The sequence below is a fragment of the Artemia sp. Qi Xiang Cuo genome, chromosome 10 (genome assembly GCF_049724085.1).
Source record: "Artemia sp. Qi Xiang Cuo chromosome 10, ASM4972408v1, whole genome shotgun sequence".
Classification (NCBI taxonomy): domain Eukaryota; kingdom Metazoa; phylum Arthropoda; class Branchiopoda; order Anostraca; family Artemiidae; genus Artemia; species Artemia sp. Qi Xiang Cuo.
The window spans coordinates 15649491-15672222 of record NC_142803.1 but is presented as its reverse complement, the minus strand read 5'-3'; the positions used below and the strand labels follow the sequence as shown (position 1 = coordinate 15672222).

The 22732-nt window shown below is 34.0% G+C and overlaps 1 protein-coding gene across 1 annotated transcript in view; it reads left to right on the top strand.

The window, feature by feature from the left end:
• LOC148947508 (lachesin-like) overlaps window positions 1-22732 on the top strand; it is a 113026-nt gene that overhangs the window by 46089 nt on the left and 44205 nt on the right. The window contains exon 5 of the mRNA XM_089095873.1: window positions 13376-13504. Within this exon, the coding sequence (XP_088951999.1) occupies window positions 13376-13504 (129 nt within the window). The remainder of the gene's footprint in view (window positions 1-13375; window positions 13505-22732) is intronic.

Sequence of the window (22732 nt, the reverse complement as noted above, 5' to 3'; positions counted from 1 at the left end):
AAACTTTATATGCCCTTTGGGCATCACTTACTACCCTTAGCTCCCAGGGCATAGCTTGCCACCCTTGCTTTGCGGGGGGCGGAAGAGTTGTCATCCTCAAAAACACTTTTCAGATCTTCTTTAAACTACGCTGAAGAAAAGGGCGATCTCAAAATTTTGACTGAATGTGTTTGGGGAAATGATGGGCGTGGAGGGTTGCCCTCCAATCACTTTCGACTATTAGAAAGGGTTCTAGCCCCTTCGATTTCCAATCGAATGAGCACTTTTCTAAGTTTCTATGACAACTCCTTCTATACAAAATGCCGCCCTGGTATAAAAAAATCATAATAATTATACATTGTCCCCACATCATTCTTTACTTTGGCAGCGCTATGGCACAGCCTATGATCATGCATCCTGGTGGCTCAGTGTCTGTGTTGAAATATTTCTATACTGTGATTGGCAACACGTATCTTAAAAAAGATAGTACGATGACTTCCTGTCAAATTCTATCTTTCTAGTTCTGCTGTTATTAATCAAACAGTCCGTGTTAATGAACTGTAAGTAAGGAGGGAGCCGGCTCAATAGTAACCGAAACTCTAAAAAACGGAGTTTTGATACCAGTAGATACACCTAAGGAATAAAATGTTTATGCTGATTTCAAATATATAAGCTTCATCAAGTCTCGTTCTACCAATCAAAAGTTACGCGCCTGAGAAAATTTGCCTGGTTTTAAAAAAAAGGGGGGAAACGCCACCTAAAAGCTATAGAACCTAAATGAAAATAACACCATCAGATTCAGCGTATCAGAGAACCCTACTGTAGATGTTTCAAGCTCCTATCTACAAAAAGGTGGAATTTTGTATTTTTTGCCAGAAGAAAGATCACGGATGCGTTTTTATTTATTTTTTTGTTTTGTTTTTCCCCGGCGATGATCGTATCAGCCCATTGGTCTTAGAATATCGCAGGAGGGCTCATTCAAACGGAAGTTAAAAGTTTTAGTGCCCTTTTTAAGTGATCAAAAAAATGGAGGGCAACCTGGCCCCTTCACACTCTCATTTTTTCCCCAAAGTCACCCGATCAAAATTTTGAGATAGCCATTGTTCAACATGGTCGAAAAAAAATGCAATAACTATGTTTTCTACTGAAGTAAGTAGCAACATCAAAACTTAAAACGAACAGAAATTATTACGTATATCGCTGGGTTCGCCCCCTAGTCAATACATCGCTCTTTACGCTAAAGTTTTTTTAGTACTCTCATAAGAGGTATTTATTTTAATTAATGGCCTCTGTGATTAAGGGGCCATTTTTAAAGAATTGGAAGAAAATTCGAATTTTAGCCTAGAGAGCGAGGTATTGTAGCGATAAAAGATTTGCTACTTGTGGCGATAGAAATTTCTCCGATAGCGCCGCTTATAGCGCTGGAGATTGTGTCAACTAGGCTAGCGCCGCTCTCAATTAATGGGAGAGGATCGAATATGTAGACATATAAATTTGGCCTCTTCTTTCTTGAGCTATCTGGAGATCAGATTCCTTTGGGACCATTTACCTTGGAGACTTACGAACTAGTTGCCTATTGTTGGACTAGACGCAGACATATAAATGAAATAAACACAGATAAGAAAGACAATAGATCTATTGAACTTACTTGTTTAGTTGTACAGCAACGGGTCACTTCAATGACAATAACAGTGACCAAAAGAATTTCGTGCTAATCGTTTCAGGTATGACTTCATATTCAAATTAAAAAACACATTTACCCCACTCCCAAACGCAGTTCTTTCGTCCTGCGCTGTAAGGACTGCTTGCCATTGGCTCATGTGCCCCAAGGACGCGAATCCTCGTCCAATAATCTCTTTAAGATATTTCAGATGATTCAGGCGTTCACACGATTTTTTTGCCGTTTAAACTTCCTTAGAAATATCGTACGTAGCATTTTTCTTGCTACTAATTATCTTAGCGAAATTCGAACGACCAGCGTCGTTGTTTGACTGGAGCTAGAAATGCAATTTCTCTTTTTGTTGATTAAGAATTTAGACTCTTGGAAGCGGTATTTGAACTCAATTAGGGGACGTATAATTTCTGCCCGAATCATCTTTAGAAGGAAAGAATCTTATATTTTAAATATATGGTATTCTACTGCTGGTGCAGTATTGACAAGGAGGCGAACCCTCTAATATACATATTACAAATATATGAATGTAGAAGTTCGTGACGTAAATTAATACGTTAGTGATGTATATTTATTACTAATGAAAACGTTCGTAAATAAAATTAAACAACTTTCGAGAAAGCCATTTAACCAAAAAAGTAAAATAGATATGCAAATTTTGTTTTAATGACTCATATACGGTGAGCCAAGATCAAAATCTGCATTAATTATAAAAGTTCAGAAATTAGATTAAAAAAAACAACAATTTTTTCTAACTAAAATTAAAGAGCGAATTAAAAACATAAAACAAACAGAAATTATTCCGTATATTAAAGGGGCTGTCCCCTCCTCGACGCCTCGCTCTTTACGCTAAAGTTTTTTATTGTTTTAAAAAATAGACTTGTGAGAAAGAGTCAAACTTTAGCGTAAAGAGCGAGGCGTTGACGACGGGACAACCGCTTTCATATACATAATAATTTCTGTTCGTTTTAAGTTTTAATGTCGCTCTTTACTTTCAGTTAAAAAAAGTGTTTTGTTTATTTAATTTAAAGAATAGAACGGACCAGTCAAATATGAACAGTTCTGGATGTTGGTATATTTATTTTATGTTGAGTGTTTTGAATCAGAAAATAACCGGGGTGCGTAAACCCCAGTTATTTTTCTGATTTTTCTTCTCTGATTTTCTTTTACCTTTGATGCTTCATTATGGAAGGTAATTAGTGTTTGATGTGTATTTTGATGACATTTTCATCAATATCCTTACTTTTTTAATCAAATGTGAATAAGCAACTAGATTCTTAAAATTGTCAATAATTATTAAAACTTTGATAGAATACAAGCATTTGGAATCTTTTTAATCTTTTAAAAAGATTAAAGTTTAACAGATATAGTTTTTTTTACATTTACTAAGACGGTAAATAACATTCTTATGATGTTCTCGTTTTTGGTTATTAAAACAAATACAACTTTTTTACCTTAAAGTAAAGAGCCACAATAGAATTAAAAAAAAAATTCTTCCGTACATAACAGGGGGCTGTTTGTTTTCATTTTTAATGCTGCTCCTTACTTTCAGCTGAAAAAACTTCTCTTATATTTAATTTCCGACAGCTTGCCAGGAAAGCCACTTCCCCTATTTCAATTTCCCTTGGATAATTCCCCTTGTAAACTTTCTTCCCCAAGATAAAATCTCCCATGGAAAACCCCCTCTCCACCCACGTAAATTTTGCCTGAAAATTTTCGTATATTTCCTAATAACAAATCTTGTCCGTAAAGGGGCTGTGGGGTTTGTGGCAGTCCCACAGACATGTTTCGTTGACCTTTCAACTATGATGAACCGAATCGCTGCCTGAAAAGATCAGTCGGATGCCTTTGGGGAAAACAAGTGTTTCTTAGTGGGCTATTTGACCTTCAATCTATTTGGTCACTTAATAACACCACTAGAGCTTTTAAATTCTATTCGAACCACCCCTCCACCAATGCTCAATGAGTATTAGCTCAATATAACCACTCCTAGGAAAATAAATCAATAATAAATAGCACAAAATAATAATTAATAGTTGAAAATGATTGGAGGGCAACAAACCCCCTCCGAAGCTCACCATTTCCCCAAACACATGCAATCAAAATTTTGGAATTTCTATTTTGTTCAACGTAGTTCAAAGTTTTGGAAATTAGGTCTTTAGGGATGATAAACCCCCTCAGGGCCTTCAGGGTAAAAGTTCTAAGTTATGACCTTGGGGAATAAAAGGTTTGTATAAAAGTGTTGTCGTAGAAACTTGAAAAAGGGCTCATTTGATTGGAAATTGAAAGGGCAAATGCCATTTTTAATAATCGAATGTGATCGGAGAGCAACTAACTTCCTCTGACGCCCACCATTTCCCCAAAGAAATCCAATTAAAATTTTGAGATAGCCATTTTGCTCAACGTAATTGAGAGTTCTGGTAATTATGTCTGTGAGGATGACAAACCCCCCACACGCCTCAGAGTAAGGGTTTTCAGTTAAACCAATGAAAACCCTAAGGGTTTTCATTGCTCTGGGGACATATAAGGGTTTTTATAGAAACGGTTGTCGTAGAAACTTCAAAAAGGGCTCATTTGATTGGAAATTGAAAGGGCAAGTGTCCTTTTTAATAGTAGAAAGGGATTGGAGGGCAATTAACTCCCCTCTAAAGCCGATCATTTCCACAAACACATCAAATCAAAATTTTGATATAGCCATTTTCTTCAACGTAGTTTAAAGTTAAAAAAATTAGGTCTTTCAGGTTGACAACCCGCTCACAACCCTTAGAGCAGGGGTTGTAAGTTATGCCCTGGGGGTATATAAGGTTTTTATAGAAAGCGTTGTCAAAGAAACTTCAAAAAGGGCTCATTCGATTTGAAATTGAAAAGGCTAAGGAGACTTTTTATTAGTCAAAAGCGATTGGAGGACGACTCACCCCTCTCATGCCCACCATTTCCCGAAAAGTATCCAATCAAAATTTTTAGATAGCCATTTTTCAACGTAGTTGAAAATTTTGAAAATTAGGTCTTTGAGGATGACAACCCTCGTCACGGCCCTCAGGGTAGGGGTTCTAAGCTTTGCCCTGGGGGCATATAAGGTCTTATAAAAACAGTTGTTGTATAAACTTCAAAAAGGGGTCATTCGATTGCAAATTGTAAGGTTTAGTGCCCTTTTCAATAGTTGAAAGTAATTGAAGGACAACTAAACCACCTCTCACGCCCACCATTTCTCCAAAAATATTCAATCAAAATTTCGAGATAGCCATTTTGTTCAACGTAGTTGAAAGGTCCAGATATTATGTCTTTAAGGACGAATAACCCCCTTCAACTCCCATGGCTAAGTGGCCTGGTCTAAACAACAACAACAACAACAAAAAATACATTATACCCACATCGATCTTTACTATAAAGATGTCAAGCCTTCCAGTCACTTTCGACTATTAAAAAGGGCACTAGGCCTTTCGATTACCAATTGAATTAGCCCTTTTTAAACCGACAAAGCTCCCTATAAACACTTTATATGCCCTCAGGGCATAAATTACAACCCTTACCCTAAGGTCTGTTAGGGTGGCTGTCATCCTCTAAGACTGAATTTCCAGAACTTTCAACTACGTTAAACAACATGGCTGTCTCAAAATTTTGATTGGATGTGATTGGGGAAATGGTGGGCGTGAGAGGGGTGTTAGTCACCTTTCAATTACTTTTGACTATTAAAAAGGGCGCAATTCACTCCAATTTTTATTTGAATGAGCGCTTTTCGAAGTTTCTACGACAACTTCTTCGATACGAAGTGCCCTGCTCTAAAGGAAAAAATTAATAAATAATATATTCTGCCAACATTGTTCTTATAAGTCCCCAGGGCATAACTTTAAACCCTTGCCCTAAGGGTTGTGGGGGAGTGTCCCCCTCTTTACTTAGTCCCCGTTTCTTGTCTCGTTCTCTAGTGTCCCCGTTCTTTACTTAGGCAGCGCGATCGTGCTGCCTATGATTTATATAACAACTTTCTATATAAACCTTATATGCTCCCAGGGCATAACTTACAGCCCTTGCACTGAGGGCTCTGAGGGGTTTTTTCATCCTAAAAGACCTAATTTCCAGAACGTTCAACTAGGTTGAACAAAAAGTATCTCTCAAAATTTTGATTATGTGTGTTTCGGAAAATGATGGGTGTGAGAGGGGCGTTAGTCACTTTCCAATCACTTTCAACTACTAAAAAAGGCACTAGGCCTTTTAATTTTGAATTGAATGAGCCCTTTAGAAGTTTCTACGACAACGCTTTCAATAAAACTTTATATGCCCCAGGGCATAACATTAAACCCTTGCCCTGAGGGCTGGGGGGAGGGGTTGTCAACCTTAAATACCTAATTTCCAAGACTTTCAACTACTTTGAATAAAATGGCTATCTAAAAATTTTGATTGGATGTGTTTCGGGATATTGTGGGCGTGAGAGGGGGGTTAGTTGCCCTCGATTCACTTTCAACTATTAAAAAGGGTACTATCCCTTTGAGTTTCAAATCGAATGAGCCCTTTTTCAAGTTTCTACAACAAACATTTCATTGAGAACCTTATATGCCCCCAGGGCATAACTTATAATCCTTGCCCTGAGGGTTGTGGGGGAGTGTCCTCCTCAAAAATATTTTTTCTATTTGGAAATCATCTACGCTGAACAAAATGGCTATCTCAAAATTTTGATTGAATGTGTTTAGGGAAATGATGGGCGTGGGGGGGGCTTGTTGCCCTCCAATCACTTTCTAGTATTAAAAAAGGGCACTAGCCCTTTGAATTTCCAATAGAATGAGCCAGTTTTTAAGTTTATACGACAACGCCTTTTATAAAAACCTTATATGCCCCCAGGGCATAACTTAAAACCCTTGCCCTGAGGGTTGTGGGGGATTGTCCTCCTCAAAAACATATTTTCTAGCTGGAAATGAACTATTCTGAACAAAATGTTTATCTCAAAATTTTGATTGGATGTGTTTGGGGAAATAATGGGCGTGGAGGGAGGGCTAGTTGCCCTCCAATCATTTTCTACTATTAAAAAAGGCGCTAGACTTTCAATATCCAATCGAATGAGCCCTTTTTAAAGTTTTTTTCGACGACCCCTTCCATATGAAGTGCCCTGTTATAAAAGAAAAAAATAAATAGTACATTGTGCCAACATCGTTCTTATATACCCTCAGGGCATAACTTAAAACCCTTGCGCCGAAGGTTGTGGGGGAGTGTCCTCCTCAAAAACAAATTTTCTATCTGAAAATCAGTTATGCTGAACAAAATGGCTATCTCGAAATTTTGATTGAATGTGTTTGGGGGAATGATGGGCGTGGGGAACTAGTTGCCCTCCAATCACTTATGACTATTAAAAAGGTTACTAGCCTCTCCAATTTTCTAATCGAATGAGCCCTTTTCGAAGTTTTTAGGACAACTCCTTCGATACGAAGTTCCCGGGTGGAGAAAAAAAACACATTGTGCCCACATCGTTCTTTACTTAGGCAGCGCTAGCGCGCTGCCTATGGAAAGACTATGCCAATATAAAACGAACAGAAACAATGTTAAAAACTTTTTCCAGTAAATAATTTATTTATTTTAAGCTATCTATTTTAGTTTATCGATTTTTATCGAGCCATTTAAGAAGTTATTTGATACCTTAAATGCCAATTCAATTTACAAAAACTCCTGCTGTGCATGTGAAAAGGCTGGCTCTCTGGAATTTTATACTTACTGCAACTTCTTTAGCGATTTTAAGGTATTGACTAGGGGGACTAGCCAAACTGTAGTCATAATTTGGCTAATATCAAAGGATGTTGGTTGAGAGGCCATATCCTGGGAGAGGGGTTACAAGATTTGACCCTTCACCTCCTCCCCTGGAAGTTTTGTCCGACTGGTAAGAATGTATCAAAATGCATATAAACACATTTTTATGTGTTTCTTACAGTTTTTTACAGTTTCTTATAGTAACTTTATAGTACTTTCGTGGTACCAAATGGCTCATTTTTCTGTTTTTACTGTCATTTTTACTTGATTTGGGAAAATTGGCTCCAACTTACTTAGGCACCACTAGCGCGCTGACTATGGAAAGACTATGCCAATATAAAACGAACAGAAACAGAGGGCAACAAACCCCCTCTGACGCTCACCGTTTCCCCAAACACATTCAATCCAAATTTTGGAATTTCCATTTTGTTCAACGTAGTTCAAAGTTTTGGAAATTAGGTCTTTGGGGATGATAACCCCCCTCAGAGTCTTCAGGGTAAAAGTTCTAAGTTATGACCTTAGGGCATATAAGGTTTGTATAAAAGTGTTGTCGTAGAAATTTGAAAAAGGGCTCATTTGATTGGAAATTGAAAGGGCTAGTGCCATTTTTAATAATCGAATGTGATTGGAGAGCAACTAACCTCTTCTGACGCCCACCATTTCCCCAAAGACATCCAATTAAAATTTTGAGATAGCCATTTTGCTCAACGTAATTGAGAGTTCTGGTAATTATGTCTGTGAGGATGACAAACCCCCACACCCCTCAGAGCAAGGGTTTTCAGTTATGCTCTGGGGGCATATAAGGTTTTTATAGAAACGGTTGCCGAAGAAACTTCAACAGGGGCTCATTTGATTGGAAATTGAAAGGGCAAGTGTCCTTTTTAATAGTAGAAAGTGATTGGAGGGCAACTAACCCCCCTCTAACACCGATCATTTCCACAAACACATCAAATCAAATTTTGATAAAGCCATTTTCTTCAACGTAGTTTAAGGTTCTAAAAAATTAGGTCTTTCAGGATGACAACCCGCTCACAACCCTTAGGGCAAGGGTTGTAAGTTATGCCCTGGGGGCATATAAGGTTTTTAAAGAAAATTTTGTCATAGAAACTTCAAAAAGGGCTCATTCGATTTGAAACTGAAAAGGCTAGGAAACTTTTTATTAGTCAAAAGCGATTGGAGGACGACTAACCCCTCTCATGCCCACCATTTCCCCAAACATATCCAATCAAAATTTTGAGATAGCCATTTTTCAACGTAGTTGAAAATATCGGAAATTAAGTCTTTGAGGATGACAACCCCCACCACGGCCCTCAGGGTAGGGGTTTTAAGCTTTGCCCTGGGGGCATATAAGGTTTTATAAAAACAGTTGTTGTATAAACTTCAATAAGGGGTCATTCAATTGCAAATTGTAAGGTTTAGTGCCCTTTTCAATAGTTGAAAGTAATTGAAGGGCAACTGAACCCCCTCTCATGCCCACCATTTCTCCAAACATATTCAATCAAAATTTCGAGATAGCCATTTTGTTCAACGTAGTTGAAAGGTCCAGATATTATGTCTTTAATGATGAAAAACCCCCTGCAACTCCCAGGGCTAAGTGCCCTGGTCTAAAAAGGGCACTAGGCCTTTCGATTTCCAATCGAATAAGCCCTTTTGGAAACGACAACGCTTTCTATAAACACCTTATATACCCAAAGGACACAAATTACAACCCTTACCCTAAGGTCTGTTAGGGTGGTTGTCATCCTCTAAGACCGAATTTCCAGAGCTTTCAACTACGTTAAACAACATGGCTGTCTCAAAATTTTGATTGGATGTGTTCGGGGAAATGGTGGGCGAGAGAGGGGTGTTAGTCCCCCTCCAATCACTTTCGACTATTAAAAACGGCACAAGTCACTCCAATTTCTAATTGAATGAGCACTTTTTGAAGTTTCTACGACAACTTCTTCGATACAAAGTGCCATGGTTTAAAGGAAAAAATAAATAAATAATACATTATGCCACCATTACTCGGATGTATTTCCCGGGTAAAACTTAAAACACATGACACGAGGGTCGTAGGGGAGTGTCCCCCTCTTTACTTAGTCCCCAAGTCTCGTCTTGTTCTCGTGTGTCCCCGTTCTTTACTTAGGCAGCGCGATCGTGCTGCCTATGATTTATGCAACAACTTTCTATATAAACCTTATATGCTCCCAGGGCATAACTTACAACCCTTGTACTGAGGGCTCTGAGGGGTTTATCATCCTAAAAGACCTAATTTCCAGATTCTTCAACTACGTTGAACAAAATGGATCTCTCAAAATTTCGATTGGATGTGTTTCGGAAAATGATGGGTGTGAGAGGGGCGTTAGTGGCTTTCCAATCACTTTCAACTATTGAAAAAGGCACTAGCCCTTTTAATTTCCAATTGAAAGAGCCCTTTTGAAGTTTCTAGGACAACGCTTTCAATAAAAATTTTATATGCCCCAAGGCATAACTTACAACCCTTGCCCTGAGGGCTGGGGGGAGGGTTTGTCATCCTTAAATACCTAATTTCCAAGACTTTCAACTACTTTGAATAAAATGGCTATCTAAAAATTTTGATTGGATGTGTTTGGAGAAATTGTGGGCGTGAGAGGGGGGTTAGTTGCCCTCGAGTAACTTTCGACTATTAAAAAGGGTACTATCCCCTTGAGTTTCAAATCGAATGAGCCCTTTTTCAAGTTTCTACAAAAAAGATTTCACTAAAAACCTTATATGCCCCCAGGGCATAACTTATAATCCTTGCCCTGAGGGTTGTGGGGGAGTGTCCTCCTCAAAAATATTTTTTCCATCTGGAAATAAACTACGCTGAACAAAATGTCTATCTAATAATGGTGATTGGATGTGTTTGGGAAAATGGTGGGCGTGCGCGGGGGGGGGGTTAGTTTCCCTCCAAGCACTTTCTACTATTTAAAAAGGGCACTAACCCTTTGAATTTCCATTCGATGGAGCCTTTTTTGAAGTTTCTACGACAACGCCTTCTATAAAAACCTTATATGCCCCCAGGGCATAACTTAAAACCCTTGCCCTGAGGGCTTTGGGGTAGTGTTCTACTCAAAAACATATTTTCTAGCTAGAAATGAACTACGCTGAACAAAATGGCTATGTCAAAATTTTGATTGGATGAGTTTTGGGGAATGATGGGCATGGGAGGGGGCTAATTGCCCTCCAATCACTTTCGACTATTAAAAAGGGCACCAGAACTCTCGATTTCCAATCGAATGAGCCCTTTTTGAAGTTTCTACGACGACCCCTTCCATATAAAGTGCCCTGCTATAAAGGAAAAAAAAATTAAATAGTATATTGTGCCAACATCATTCTTATATGCCCTCCAGGCATAACTTAAAACCCTTGCGCTGAGGGTTGTGGGGGAGTGTTCTCCTCAAAAACAAATTTTATATCTGGAAATCAGTTATGCTGAACAAAATGGCTATCTCAAAATTTTGATTGGATGTATTTGGGGGAATGATGGGCGTGGGGGGCTAGTTGCCCTCCAATCACTTATGACTATTAAAAAGGTTACTAGCCTCTCCAATTTTCAATCAAATGAGCCCTTTTCGAAATTTCGAACTTCTTCGATACGAAGTTCCCGGGTGGAGAAAAAAAAACATATTGTACCCACATCGTTCTTTACTTAGACTATGCCAATGAAAAGACTATGCCAATATAAAACGAACAGAAACAATTAAAAAAAAAATCCGGTAAATAAGTTTTTCAAATAAAAATTAAAGAACTCCATTACACCAAAAATGAACAAAAATAGAATCAAATAATCTAGCAAGCATACAACTACCACAAATTAGTATAAATAAATAAATTAAAACCGAAATTAAAATAAACAACGGAGTCAAACTCAAAACGAGCAGAAATTAATATGACTAGGGTTCTAAGCCCCTATGCTTTCTAAAAGCCAGAATATAATTTGTACTTTACTGAAAAAATATATAAATAAATGTTTTCAGTTTTATAGCTTTAGGAAGTCAAAAATTAACTAAGATTTTAAGCAATAAATATCAGAATATGTATATTAAACTGACAATGCCCCTTTTTTCTTAGTAAATTCATTTGATTTTTTTTCAGTAAAGTACAAATTATATTCTGGCTTTTAGATAACAAAGGGGTTTAGAACCCTACTCATATTAATTTCTGCTCGTTTTGAATTTGACTCTGTTGTTTATTTTAATTTATGTTTGTTTTGGGTTTTATTTATTTATTGATACTGATTTGTGGTAGTTGTATGCCTGGTAGATTATTTGATTTTTTTATTTTTGTTCATTTTTGGCTTAATCGAGTTCTTTACTTTTGTTTTGAAAAAAATTATTTTGTGGAAAAAGTTTTTCTAATTAATCATCATAAAAAGCTAATTGTTTTTATGATAATAACTGTTATCATAATTCCTTTTTTTAGTTTTGGTTACCATTGGGCCAAATTGCTTCTTACTTAGATTAAATAAAAAAAACAAGTTTTTTAAACTGAAAGTAAGGAGCGACATTAAAACTTAAAACGAACAGAAATTATTCCGTATATGAGAGGGGCTTTCCCCTCCTCAACACCTCGCTCTTTACGCTCTACGCTCAAAGTTTTAATTGGGTGACTTTGAGAAAAAAATGAGCGTGGGAGGGGAACTAGTTGCCCTCCATTTTTTTTGTCACTTAAAAAGGGCACAAGAACTTTTATTTTCCGTTCCAATGAACCCTCCTACGATATTCTAGGACCACTGGGTCAATACGATTACCCCTGGGAAAAAAAAAAAAACAAATAAAAACGCATCCGTGATCTTTCTTCTGGCAAAAAATGGAAAATTCCACATTTTTGTAGATAGAAGCTTGAAACCTCTAAAGTAGGGTTCTCTGATACGCTGAATATGATAGTGTGATTTTCATTAAGGTTCTATAGCTTTTAGAGGGTCTTTCCCCCTTTTTTCGAAAATCTGCCAAATTTTCTCAGGCGCGTAACTTTTGATGGGTGATATTAAACTTGATGAAACTTATATATTAGAAATTAGAATTAAAATTTGATTCTTTTGATGTATCTATTGGTATCAAAATTCTGTTTTTTAGAGTTTCGGTATTATAATTAACAGCTTATAATTAATAGCCAAGAGAAGTATTTTGAAAGTCCGACAGCATCAAAGATGATCTAATTTGCATAGATGTCTGTGCTCGTTTGTATGTGCTCTTGCGAAAATTTTTAGATAAATTGACTAAACATATGAATCCTGTGAGCAATAGACAATTTTTTCAAGGGTAGATTTTAGATCTCTTAAGATATTTAGTTTTTTACTCTTTTCAAAAACTCTGGATTTATTTCAATTTAAGGTTCTTTTTTTGAAATATGAGAGTAATTCCTTGAGAAATTTTGCAAGAATAACTATCCAACGTTATTGAAATCTATGTAAATAATGGTTTATAATGGCATTTATTCAAACTCAAATAAAAACAGAGCTGAAAATTTAGTAGTTTTAGGACAAATAAGAATGGCTTGAAAATTACTACAAAGTTGCTGCTTTGCGCGATTGTCATATGCTAAATTGCGGCTTTTTAAGAAAATAAGCTCTCCATTAGGTCCTAAGAAAGTAGGTTTTTAAGTGACTAAGTAGTAAAGCTCTGAAATGATTGAGCCAGGGCATACATCTTTAATTTTTATGGATGTTCTCCTTACACAAACCTTTTTTTTATTGTTAGGGACTGGTCAATCTGTCTTAAAATTTATTGAATTCTTGAAATTTTACAAAAATTCCAATTGAAATTCGGTATGAGTTCCTTTCTTTTATTTAAAAAATAGAAAGTTCTAAACTCCAAATTAGGCCTAGCATTTTGAGAGTATCTGTATTTGACGTCAAAAGTAAAACAGACCTAAAAAATACAAATTGTATCATCTCTTAAAAAATTATAATCACAAATCCCCTTTTTACTAAAAAAAAATTGTGAGCTTCAATCAATCTGACAACTATCAATAACTTAATTTGTATTACAGTTACCTCAATAGATGGCGAGTCTTTAACGATCCAAAAAGTTAGCCGACTTCATATGGGTGCTTTTTTGTGTATAGCTTCGAATGGTGTACCCCCCATGGTTAGTCAACGGATGGTGCTTAAAGTCCAATGTAAGTTTAATACCTGATAATAATATTGATTTTAAATCATTAATAAAATACATATGAATAATAATAAAATACTTAAAATCATACACACACACACATATATATATATATATATATATATATATATATATATATATATATATATATATATATATATATATATATATATATATATATATATATATATATATATATATATATATATATATATATATATATAATATATATATATATATATATATATATATATATGTATATATGATATTTTTATATGTGAGTAATAATTGTGTATGTATTGATGTATTTTTTCTCAAAAACGGCTGCATATTTTTCGGGAAAATTGGTATCTTGGGATATTCTCGCATAAAAAAGACCTAGATAGGTCAGATGTCCGAGAAAAATCATTAAGAACCTTAATTTTGGTTTTTTGCAAATGACGTCATGCAGTAAAAATTACCATGACGTTGAGCACTAAAAAATACAATGACGTCATGTAAGTAGTGGGATGAAAACTATTTTATGACGTCATTCCTCTTATATAACCAAGTAAATTTCAAAATGTAGCCAGTTATTCATCTAACACAATCAGTTATTTATCGAAAACCATGTCTAAAGGAAAACCCCAAAAACGTAAATTTGCAGTTCCAATTACTTTTATGACGTCATTCTTCTTATATAGCCCCGTAGATTTCAAAATGTAGGCAGTTATTCCTCTAAAACAATCTTTTATTTATCCAAAACCATGTCTAAGGGAAGACCCAAAAGTTGAAAATTTGCAGTTGCAGTTTCTATAAATGATGATTCTCTGGAACTAACACCTAAGATATCGAAAGTAATAAGATGGGAAAATTGACAACCTGGATCAAAAGTGGCAGAAAAACCAATATGGGCAGCTAAAGAAAAAGTATTTGCTAAAGTATCTGAAGTAATCAAAATTACAAATAAACAGCAAAGACACGCGTAGTTAGAAGATAAACGAAAACGAGAATTACAGAGCATGAAAAATGAAAATGAAAAGCAAAGACACGCGCGGTTTGAAGATAAACGAAAACTAGAATTAGAGTGTATGAAAAAGGAAAATGAAAATTTGTATCTTGAGATATTCTTGCATAAGAAAATATCTAGATAGGTCATAAGTCTGAGAAAAATCGTTAAGAGCCTTAATTATTTTTTTGCAAATGACGTCATGTAATATGTTAGAACATCACATAAGCATTTCTTATGACTTCATGTATTGAATAATATAAGCATTTTCTTATATGATGTCAGGCATAGTATAAATAAGATTGTAGAGTTTCAAACGCAACAGTTATTTATATAATGTAATATCTGTTGAAAGGCCCCAAAAACAAAAATTTGCAGTTGCAGCTACTATAAATGATTACTAACACCTGAACAATCAAACGTGATAAGATGTGAAATTTTACAACCTGGACAATACCAATACAGATATCTAAAGCAAAGGCCATTGCTAAATTGTCTGAAGTAATCAAAATCCAACTACGTGTCAAAAATGAAAATGAAGAGCAAAGGCCGGCCGGTTAGAAGATATCCGAAAATGACAATTAGAACGTATTAAAAATAAACATGAAGAGCGGAGACAAACGCGGTTAGAAGACATAAGACACCGAGAAAGTGAGCAAATCAAAAATGAAAAAGCTGAGACAAATGCGGTTAGAAGACATACGACACCAAGAAAGTGAGCGAATCAAAAATGAAAAAGAGGGGCAAAGCCATAAGCGGTCAGAAGAAAAGCGATGGTGTCCCAAAAATCAGAGGCAATGATAAAGCGTTGCCTATAGTAAGGGCCAAACGGCTCCAATGTTTTATTATTATTTTTTTCCCAGATGCACTAGATATGGAAGACTTCGTCACAGAAACTTCAAAAGTGGCTCATTCGATTGAGAATCGAGAGTTCTAGGGCCCTTTTTAATAGTCGAAAGTAAGTGGAGAGCACTTAGCCCGCCCGCCCCGCCCCTCATTCCCCCAAACACATCCAATACAAAATTTCGAGATAGCCATTTTGTTCAGCGGAGTTGATTTCCAGATAGAAAATATGTTTTTGAGGAGAAAACTCCCCCACAACCCTCAGGGCAAGGGTTTTAAGTTACGCCACAGGGCGTTTAAGAACGATGTTGGCGCGATATATTATTTATTATTTTTTGATTTAGAGCAGGGCACTTCGTATCGAAGAAGTTGTCATAGAAACTTCAAAAAGGGCTCATTCAATTGGAAATTGGAGTGGCATGAGCCCTTTTTAATAGTCGAAAGTGATTGAAAGCCAACTAACACCCCTTCCAAACCAACCATTTCCCAAAACACATCCAATTAAAACTTTGAGATAGCCATTTTCTTCAGTGTTGTTGATTCCCAGATAGAAATTATGTTTTCGAGGAGGACACTCTCCCACAGCCTTCAGGGCCAGGGTTGTAAGTTATGCCCTGGGGGCATATAAGGTTTTTATAGAAGGGGTTGTCGTAGAAACTTCAAAAAAGGCTCATACGATTGGAAATTCAAAGGGCTAGTGCCCTTTTTAATAGTCAAAACTTAATGGAGGGTAACTAACCCCCTCCTCATGCCCACCTTTTCTCCAAACACATCCAATCAAAATTTCGAGACAGCCATTTTATTCAACGTAGTTTTAAGTTCTGGAAATTATGTCTTTGAGAATGGGAACCCCCAATAGCCCTCAGGGCAAGGGTTGTAGGTTACGCCTTGGGGGCATATAAGGTTTTGTATAGACAGCGTTGTCGTAGAAAGTTCAGAAAGGCCTCATTCGATTGGAAATTTAAATCACTAGTGCCCTTTTTAATAGTAGAAAGGGATTCTAAGGCAACTGACACCCCTTCCACACCCACTATTTCCCCAAACACATCCAATCAAAATTTTGATATAGCCATTTTGTTCAACGTAGTTAAAAGTTCTTGGAATTTTATATTTTAGCAAGACACTCCCCCCACAGTCTTCAGGGGCAAGGGTTAAAAGTTATGCCCTTGGTGTATATATGGTTCTTTTGGAAGGAATGCTCGTATAAACTTCAGAGAGGGCTCATTAGATTGGAAGTTGAAATTTCAAGTTCACTTCTTAAGCGTCAAAAGATATTGGAGGGTAACCAGCGTCCCCCTCCCCAAACCCATTTTCCCCAAAAGTATCCAATAAAAATTTTAAGATAGCTATTTTGTTACAAATAGTTCATAGATCATATAACAAAAAAATCCGGCGTCGACACAACCCCCCAGGTCCCGGGGGCAGGCGTTGTAAATTATGCCCTAGGGGTATATATGGGTCTTATATCCTCCCTTTTTTAATTTTTTTGATTTTTTCGGACTAATTTTTTTAGACTTATAATTTATCCAACATTTTTCCGCTTTTTTCTTTAACCCATTAGCATAGAGTTTTAGCCTAGAGTCTTAGCTTAGTTTTATTTGGAGTTGAAGTTAAGTTTAGTTATAGTTAAGAGTTTAAAGTTTTACCTTAGAGTCTTAGCTTAGAGTTTTTGTTAGAGTTCTAGTTTAGTTTTAGTTAAGAGTTTTAGCTTAGATTTTTAGCCTAGAGTCTTAGCTTAGAGTTTTAGTTAGAGTTGAAGTTTAGTTTAGTAATAGTTAAGAGTTTAGAGTTTTAGCTTAGAGTCTTAGCTTAGATTTTTTGTTATAGATCTAGTTTACTTTAGTTTTAGTTAAGAGTTTAGAGTTTTACCTTAGAGTCTTAGCTTACGGTTTTAGTTAGAGTTTAAGTTTAGTTTAGTTATAGTTAAGAATTTAGAATTTTTAGCTTAGAGTCATAGCTTAGAGTTTTTGTTAGAGTTGTAGTTTAGTTTAGTTATAGTTAAGAGTTTTACCTTAGAGTCTTAGCTTAGAGTTTAGTTAGAATTCTAGTTTAGTTTAGTTATAGTTAAGAGTTTAGAGTTTTAGCTTAGGGTCATAGCTTAGAGTTTTAGTTAGAGTTCTAGGTTAGTTTAGCTATAGTTAAGAGTTTGAAGTTTTAGCTTTGAGTCTTAGCTTAGAGTTTTAGTTAGAGTTGAAGTTTAGTTTAGCTATAGTTAAGAGTTTAGAGTTTTAGCCTAGAGTCGTAGCTTAGAGTTTTAGTTAGAGTTCTAGTTTAGTTTAGCTATAGTTAAGAGTTTAAAGTTTTAGCTTTGACTCTTAGCTTAGAGTTTTAGTTAGAGTTCTAGTTTAGTTTAGTTATAGTTAAAAGTTTAGATTTTTAGCTTAGAGTTTTAGTTGGAGTTGAAGTTTAGTTTAGTTTTACTATATAGTTTTTGCTTATAGTTTTATCTTGTAGTTTTAGTTGGAGTTGAAGTTTAGTTTAATTATAGTTAAGAGATTAGAGTTTTAGCTTAGAGTCTTATCTTAAAGTTTAAGCTAGAGTTGAAGTTTAGTTTACTTTTAATTAACAGTTTAGAGTTTTAGCTTAGGGTCATAGCTTAGAGTTTTAGTTGGAGTTCTAGTTTATTTTAGGTTTATTTTTACTTTATAGTTTTAGATTAGAGTATTAGCTTAGAGTTTTTTTTCGAGTTTAAATTTTGTTATGTTATAGATAAGAGTTTGTAGTTTTAGCCTTGAGTCTTATCTTAGAGTGTTATTTAGTTTTGTAGTTAAATTTAGTTATAGTTAATAGTTTTTTAGCTTTGAGTGTTAGCTTAGAGTTTTAGTTAGAGTTCTAGTTTAGTTATAGTTAAGAGTTTAGAGTTTTAGCTTAGAGTCATAGCTTAGAGTTTTAGTTGGAGTTGAAGTTTAGTTTAGTTTTACTTTATAGTTTTATCTTATAGTCTTATTTTAGAGTTTTAGTTAGAGTTGAAGTTTATTTTATTTATAGTTAATAATTTAGAGTCTTATATTAGAGTCTTAGCTTAGAGCTTTAATTGGAGCTGAAGTTTAGTTTAGTTATAGTTAAGAGTTTAGAGTTTTAGCTTAGAGTCATAGCTTAGAGTTTTTATTAGAGTTCTAGTTTATTTTAGTTTTAGTTTAGAGTTTTACCTTAGAGTCTTAGCTTAGAGTTTTAGTTAGAGTTGAAGTTTAGTTTATTTATATTTAAGGGTTTAGAGTTATAGTTTGGAATCGTAGATTAGAATTTTATTTAGAGTTATAGTTTAGTTTACTTTTAGTTAAGAGTTTAGAGTTTTACCTTAGAGTCTTAGCTTAGAGTTTTAGTTAGAGTTCTAGTTTAGTATCGTTTTAGTTAAGAGTTTAGAGTTTTATCTTGGAGTTTTAGCTTAGAGTTTTAGCTAGAATTCTAGTTTAGTTTAGTTTTTAGTTAAGACTTTAGATTATTACCTTAGAGTCTTAGCTTGTAGTTTTAGTTAGAGTTCTAGTTTAGTCTAGTTTTAGTGAAGAGTATAGTTTTAACTTAGAGTCTTAGCTTAGAGTTTTAGTTAGAGTTGAAGTTTAGTTTAGTTATGGTTAAGAGTTTAGAGTTTTACCTTAGAGTCTTAGCATAGAGTTTTAGTTAGAGTTCTAGTTTAGTTTAGTTAAAGTTAAGAGTTTAGAGTTTTACCTTAGAGTCTTAGCTTAGAGTTTAGTTAGAGTTCTAGTTTAGTTTATTTATTGTTAAGAGTTTAGAGTTTTAGCTTATAGTCTTACTTTAGAGTTTTAGATAGAGTTGAAGTTTAGTTTAGTTGTAGTTAAGAGTTTGGAGTTTTACCCTAGAGTCTTAGCTTAGAGTTTTAGTTAGAGTTCTAGTTTAGTTTAGCTATAGTTAAGAGTTTGAAGGTTTAGCTTTGAGTGTTAGCTTAGAGTTTTAGTTTAGTTATAGTTAAGAGTTTAAAGTTTTAGCTTAGAGTCATAGCTTAGAGTTTAAGTTGGAGTTGAAGTTTAGTTTAGTTTAGTTTTACTATATAGTTTTTCATTAGAGTCTTAGCTTAGAGTTTTAGTTAGAGTTGTAGTTTAGTTTAGTTATAGTTAAGAGTTTTAGCTTAGAGTCTTAGCTTATAATTTTAAATAGAGTTGAATTTTAATATATTAATAGTTAATCGATTAGAGCCTTTAGCTTTAAGTCTTATATTATAGTTTTATTTAGAGTTTACGTTTAGTTTATTTATCGTTAAGAGTTTAGGGTTTTACGTTAGGGTCATAGCTTAGAGTTTTAGTTAGAGTTCTAGTTTCGTTAAGTTTTAGTTTTACTATATAGTTTTAGATTAGATTCTTAGCTTAGAGTTTTAGTTAGAGTTGAAGTTTAGTTTAGTTATAGTTAAGGGTTCGGAGTTTTAGCCTAGAGTCTTAGCTTAGAGTTTTAGTCAGAGTTCTTGTTTAGTTTAGATATAGTTAAGAGTTTGAAGTTTTAGCTTTGAGTGTTAGCTTAGAGTTTTAGTTAGAGTTCTAGTTTAGTTATAGTTAAGAGTTTAGAGTTTTAGATTAGAGTCATAGCTTAGAGTTTTAGTTGGATTTTAAGTTTAGTTTAGTTTTACTATATAGTTTTAGCTTGGAATCTTAGCTTAGAGTTTTATTTAGAGTTGAAGTTTAGTTTTGTTATAGTTAAGAGTTTAGAGTCTTATCCTAGAGTCTTAGCTTAGAGTTTAAGTTGGAGTTGAAGTATAATTTAGTTTTAGTTAAGAGTTTAGAGCTTTAGCTTATAGTCATAGCTTAGAGTTATTATTAGAGTTCTAGTTTAGTTTAGTTTTAGTTTAGAGTTTTACCTTAGAGTCGTAGATTAGAGTTTTAGTTAGAGTTGAAGTTTAATTTAGTTATAGTTAAGGGTTTAGAGTTATAGTTTGGAATCATAGCTTAGAGTTTTAGTTAGAGTTATAGTTTAGTTTAGTTTTAGTTAAGAATCTATAGTTTTACCTTGGAATCTTAGCTTAGAGTTTTAGTCAGAGTTTTAGTTTAGTTTAGTTTTAGTTCATAGTTTAGACTTTTACCTTAGAGTCATAGATTAGAGTTTTAGTTAGAGTTCTAGTTTAGTTTAGTTTTAGTTAAGAGTTTAGTTTTACCTTAGAGTCTTAGCTTAGAGTTTTAGTTAGGGTTGAAGTTTAGTTTAGTTATAGTTAAGAGTTTAGAGTTTTACCTTAGAGTCTTAGCATAGAGTTTTAGTTAGAGTTCTAGTTTAGTTTAGTTAAAGTTAAGAGTTTAGAGTTTTACCTTAGAGTCCTAGCTTAGAGTTTAGTTAGAGTTCTAGTTTAGTTTTGTTATAGTTAAGAGTTTAGAGTTTTAGCTTAGAGTCTTAGCTTAGAGTTTTAGATAGAGTTGAAGTTTAGTTTAGTGATAATTAAGAGTTTAGAGTTTTAGCTTAAAGTCTTAACTTAGAGTTTTTTAGAGTTCTAGTTTAGTTTAATTTTAGTTTAGAGTTTTATCTTAGTCTTAGCTTAGAGTTTTAGTTCGATTTGAATTTTAGTTAAGAGTTACAGCGCAGAGTCTTAACTGAAAATTTTGTTAGATTTGAAGTTTAGTGATACTCTAGAATTTGAAATCTTAAATTAGAGTCTTAGTTTAAAGCTATAGGATAACTTGTAGTTTAGCTAAATTTCAGCTAAGGATCTTTAGTTTTAGACTACAGTTATAGCTTAGAGTTTTCGATAGAGTTGAAGTTTAGTTTAGTTTTAGTTAAGAGTTTAGTTTTACCTTAGAGTTTTAACCTAGAGTTTTAGTTAGAGTTGAAATTTATTTTAGTTATAGTTAACATTTTAGAGTTTTAGCTTAAAGTCTTAGCTTTAAGTTTTACTTAAAGTTCTTGTTTTGTTTTAGTTAAGGGTTTAGCGTTTTAGCTTGGAGTCTTAGCTTAGAGTTTTAGTTAGAGTTATAGTTTAGTTGAGTTTTAGTTAAGAGTTTAGGCTTTTACCTTAGAGTCTTAGCTTAGAGTTTTAGTTAGAGTTTTTGTTTAGTTTAGTTTTGGTTAAGAGTTTATAGTTTTATCTTTAAGTCTTAGCTTAGAGTTTTAGTTAGAGTTCTAGTTTAGTTTATTTTTATTTAGGAGTTTTACCTTTAAGTATTAGCTTAGAGTTTAATTTAGAGTTCTAGTTTAGTTTAGTTTTAGTTAAGAGTTTAGAGTTTTAGCTTAGAGTCATAGCTTAGAGTATTAGTTAGTGTTGAAGTTTAGTTTAGTTATAGTTAAGAGTTTAGAGTTTTAACTTAGAGTCTTAGCATAGAGTTTTAGTTAGAGTTCTAGTTTAGTTTAGTTTTAGTTAAGAGTTTAGAGTTTTATCTTGAAGTATTAGCTTAGAGTTTTAGTTAGAGCTCTAGTCTAGTTTAGTTTTAGTTAAGAATTTATAGTTTTAGCTTGGAGTCCTAGCTTAGAGTTTTATTTAGAGTTCTAGTTTATTTTTAGTTAAGAGATTGGAGTTTTAGCCTAGAGTCTTAGCTTAGAGTTTTAGTTAGAGTTGAAGTTTAGTTATAATTAAGAGTTTAGTGTTTTAGCTTAGAGTCTAAGCTTAGTGTTTTAGTTGGAGTTCTAGTTTAGTTTAGTTTCAGTTAAGGGTTTAGAGTTTTAGCTTAGAGTCTTAGCTCAGAGTTTAGTTAGAGTTCCAGTTTGGTTTAGTTATAGTTAATAGTTTAGAGTTTTAGCTTAGAGTATTAGCTTACAGTTTAAGTTAGAGTTCTAGTTTAGTTTAGATTTAGTTAAGAGTTTTAGCCTAGAGTCTTAGCTTAGAGTTTAGTTAGAGTTGAAGTTTAGTTATAGTTAAGAGTTTTAGCTTAGAGTCTTAGCTTAGAGTTTTACTTAGAGTTGAAGTTTAGTTTAGTTATATTTAAGAGTTTTGGCTTAGAGTCTTAGCTTAGAGTTTTTGTTAGAGTTCTAGTTTATTTTAGTTTTAGTTTAGAGTTTTACCTTACAGTCTTAGCTTAGAATTTTTGTTATAGTTTAATTTTAGTTCAGATATAGTTAAGAGTTTATTGTTTTAGCCTATAGTCTTAGCGTATAGTTTTAGTTGGAGTTCTAGTTTAGTTTAGTTTTAGTTAAGAATTTTAGCCTAGAGTTTTATCTTAGAGTTTAGTTATAGTTAAGAGTTTAGAGTTTTGGTTTAGAGTCTTAGCTTATAGTTTTAGTTAGAGTTGAAGTTTAGTTTAGTTATAGTTAATAGTTTAGAGTTTTAGCTTAGTGTCATAGCTTAGAGTTTTAGTTAGATTTCTAGTTTCTTTAATTTTTAGTTTTACTTTATAGTTTTAGATTATAGTCTTATCTTAGAGTTTTAGTTAGAGTTGAAGTTTTGTTTAGTTATAGTTAAGAGTTTTGAGTTTTACCTTAGAGTCTTAGCTTAGAGTTTTAGTCAGAGTTCTAGTTTAGTTTAGCTATAGTTAAGAGTTT